Genomic DNA, 2,673 nt, shown 5'->3' with positions numbered 1-2,673 from the left:
CGCTCGGCCATGTCGATGCTGCCGTCGTTTGGCTTCACGCAGGAGCAGGTCGCCTGCGTCTGCGAGGTGCTGCAGCAAGGGGGGAACCTGGAGAGGCTGGGCCGGTTCCTCTGGTCGCTGCCGGCCTGCGACCACCTGCACAAGAACGAGAGCGTCCTCAAGGCCAAGGCGGTGGTGGCCTTCCACCGCGGCAACTTCCGCGAGCTCTACAAGATCCTGGAGAGCCACCAGTTCTCCCCCCACAACCACCCCAAGCTGCAGCAGCTCTGGCTGAAGGCGCACTACGTGGAAGCCGAGAAGCTGCGGGGCAGACCCTTGGGCGCCGTCGGCAAATACCGCGTCCGCCGAAAATTCCCTCTGCCCCGCACCATCTGGGACGGCGAGGAAACCAGTTACTGCTTCAAGGAGAAATCCCGGGGCGTGCTGCGGGAATGGTACGCCCACAACCCCTACCCGTCCCCCCGGGAGAAGCGGGAGTTGGCGGAAGCCACCGGTCTCACCACCACCCAGGTCAGCAACTGGTTCAAGAACAGGAGGCAACGGGACCGAGCGGCGGAGGCGAAGGAAAGGTACGTGCCATCCCCCCATCCACTCCATCTCCCCCTCTTCTCCCTGCTCCACCCTGCGGGGGTCGGTTGGGAACCCCGGGAGCGCGGCGAGTACCCGGTGGTGGATGGGATGGGAGCGACGAAAACACACGGTTCCCTCCAAATCTCATTTTTTAAAATCATAAACCGTGTTGCGTCTCTCCTTCTGTGGAAACCCAAGTGGGCTTTCCACTCGAGATCAACCCCGACCCCACCTGCCCGGGGGGAACAAACGAGGCTTTCACCGTCCTCTCCAGGCCGCTCCGCCGCCTTTGTTTGCCGCCTGCTGCCCCGAGCAAACCGGGAGCGATGCCGTCCCGGAGCCGCCGGGAAAGCGGTCGGGATGCCGGGTCGGGCATTGCCGGGGATCGGTCAGGGTAGCTCCGAAGCCCGGAGGAGGAGGGAGATGCAGCTCCGGGATGGAGAGGTGGGGGGGATCGGAAGGAGACCGGGATGGGGACACGCTGGCCCTGCCGAGCCGCCGCCCCGCACCGAGGCCACCCCGGGAGGCGCCGGGGTGGCCTCGGAGTGAGGCGGCAGCTTGGCCCGGAGAAACAGAGTGCCACGGAGGGCATCGCCTTCAGCAACCTCCCCATCGAGCCTCCAGGAGAAAATCTCGCACCCTGCTCGTCTCCCGGCCGCACTTTCATTTTTAATTAAAAAGAAAGAAAAATCTCCTCTCAAAAAAAAATCCCTCCCTCCAGTTTTTTCTTCCTCACCTAAATTACCGGGCTGTGCGGTGTGCGCTTATTTAAAGAAGGGGTAAAAGAAATGGGGATGATTCGTTATGAAAATATTAGGATTTTCCCCCCCCCCCCCCGCTAGAGAAGCATCTGCTCCCACGCTGGAATTAAATATGAAGGATTTAAGGGGAACATTAGCACAGTGCCCATCCCCGCCGTCTCCCTCCCGCCCTAACATCCTCGTTGTGGGATTTTTTTTTTCTTGCCTTTCTGCAGGGAGAACACGGAAAACAACAACGCGGCCACCAACAAACCGAACCAACTCTCGCCTCTGGATGGGAGCAAACCTCTCATGTCCAGCTCCGAGGAAGAGTTTTCTCCTCCCCAAAGTCCGGATCAGAACTCGGTCCTGCTCTTGCAGGGGAACCTCAGCCACGCCAGGAGCTCCGGCTATTCCCTGAGCGGTTTAGCCACATCCCAGACCCCTCACAGCCTCCAAGGCCACCAGCTCCAGGACTCGCTGCTGGGACCCCTCACGTCCAGCCTGGTGGATCTGGGATCCTAAAGGCCCTCGGTGAACGGCCGGAGGATCAGGAGAGGAGGTTCTGCTCGGGGACAGAGGCTCTGGGTTGTACATAGAGGACAGCACCCGGTTTTACAGCTCACCCGCTGATTCTTAACGGGACTCTCGGCTCTTTTCACACAACCCCACATCGGCTCCTGCTCCGGTTCCCCCCTCCCCCAGCATCTCCCACAATCACCACGATTTTTTTATTATTATTATTTTTTTTTTCCACGTAGCCAAACGCAAAGAGCGGCAATAACCCTCGTCAACCCTTCGAGTTCAAACAAGTTGATCCCAACGGGAATTACAAAAAAAAAAAAAAAAAAAGAAAAAAGAGAGAGAGAGAAAAAAAGGAAAATAGAAAACCTAACCTCAGCTGGATCCGATTCCACCCAAACAAATCCCAGCGCGCAGTGGGGCAGGGGCGGCCAGCACATCCCTGCTGCTGCCCGGCTGGATCCCCGAGGAGCTGAGACAGGGGGACAGAGGGAGCGAACCGCTGTACTGAGCCCTGTGTCGGAGTGGGAGGAGGAAGGGGAAGTTACGTTTACATTTTTCATATTTAGCTTTACCAGAAAGATTTCGATGTAGTTTAAATTTAAAAAAAAAAAAAAAAAAAAAAAGAGTGAAAAAAATCAAAAGCTTCAGTATTAGGGTTTTACCAAGTGCCTGTGTCTGAGTGCGGCCGTGCGATGCAGTTACTGAGTGGGCTCTTGTGGGCCCACATCCCCCAGCTTCCTCCTCCTTGGTGGTGAAATGCAACAATGTGGCTAAAAGTTAGGAGAATGATAGTAATAATAAAAGTCGACGGCCGTTTCCTCCTAAACGAGTATCCCCC

At 57.1% G+C, this 2,673-nt stretch overlaps 1 protein-coding gene across 1 annotated transcript; it reads left to right on the top strand.

Annotated features, from left to right (window-relative positions):
- On the top strand, nucleotides 1–2,434 carry SIX1 (SIX homeobox 1). Its single transcript, XM_027638367.1, has 2 exons — nucleotides 1–569; nucleotides 1,547–2,434. Exons 1-2 carry the CDS (start codon nucleotides 10–12, stop codon nucleotides 1,833–1,835), a joined length of 849 nt encoding a protein of 282 aa, XP_027494168.1. The 5' UTR covers nucleotides 1–9; the 3' UTR covers nucleotides 1,836–2,434.
- The last annotated feature ends 239 nt before the right edge of the window (nucleotides 2,435–2,673 follow it).

This window comes from Corapipo altera, unplaced genomic scaffold (genome assembly GCF_003945725.1).
Source record: "Corapipo altera isolate COAL_440 unplaced genomic scaffold, ASM394572v1 23, whole genome shotgun sequence".
Lineage (NCBI taxonomy): Eukaryota > Metazoa > Chordata > Aves > Passeriformes > Pipridae > Corapipo > Corapipo altera.
This window is presented reverse-complemented; position numbering and strand designations above follow the sequence as displayed.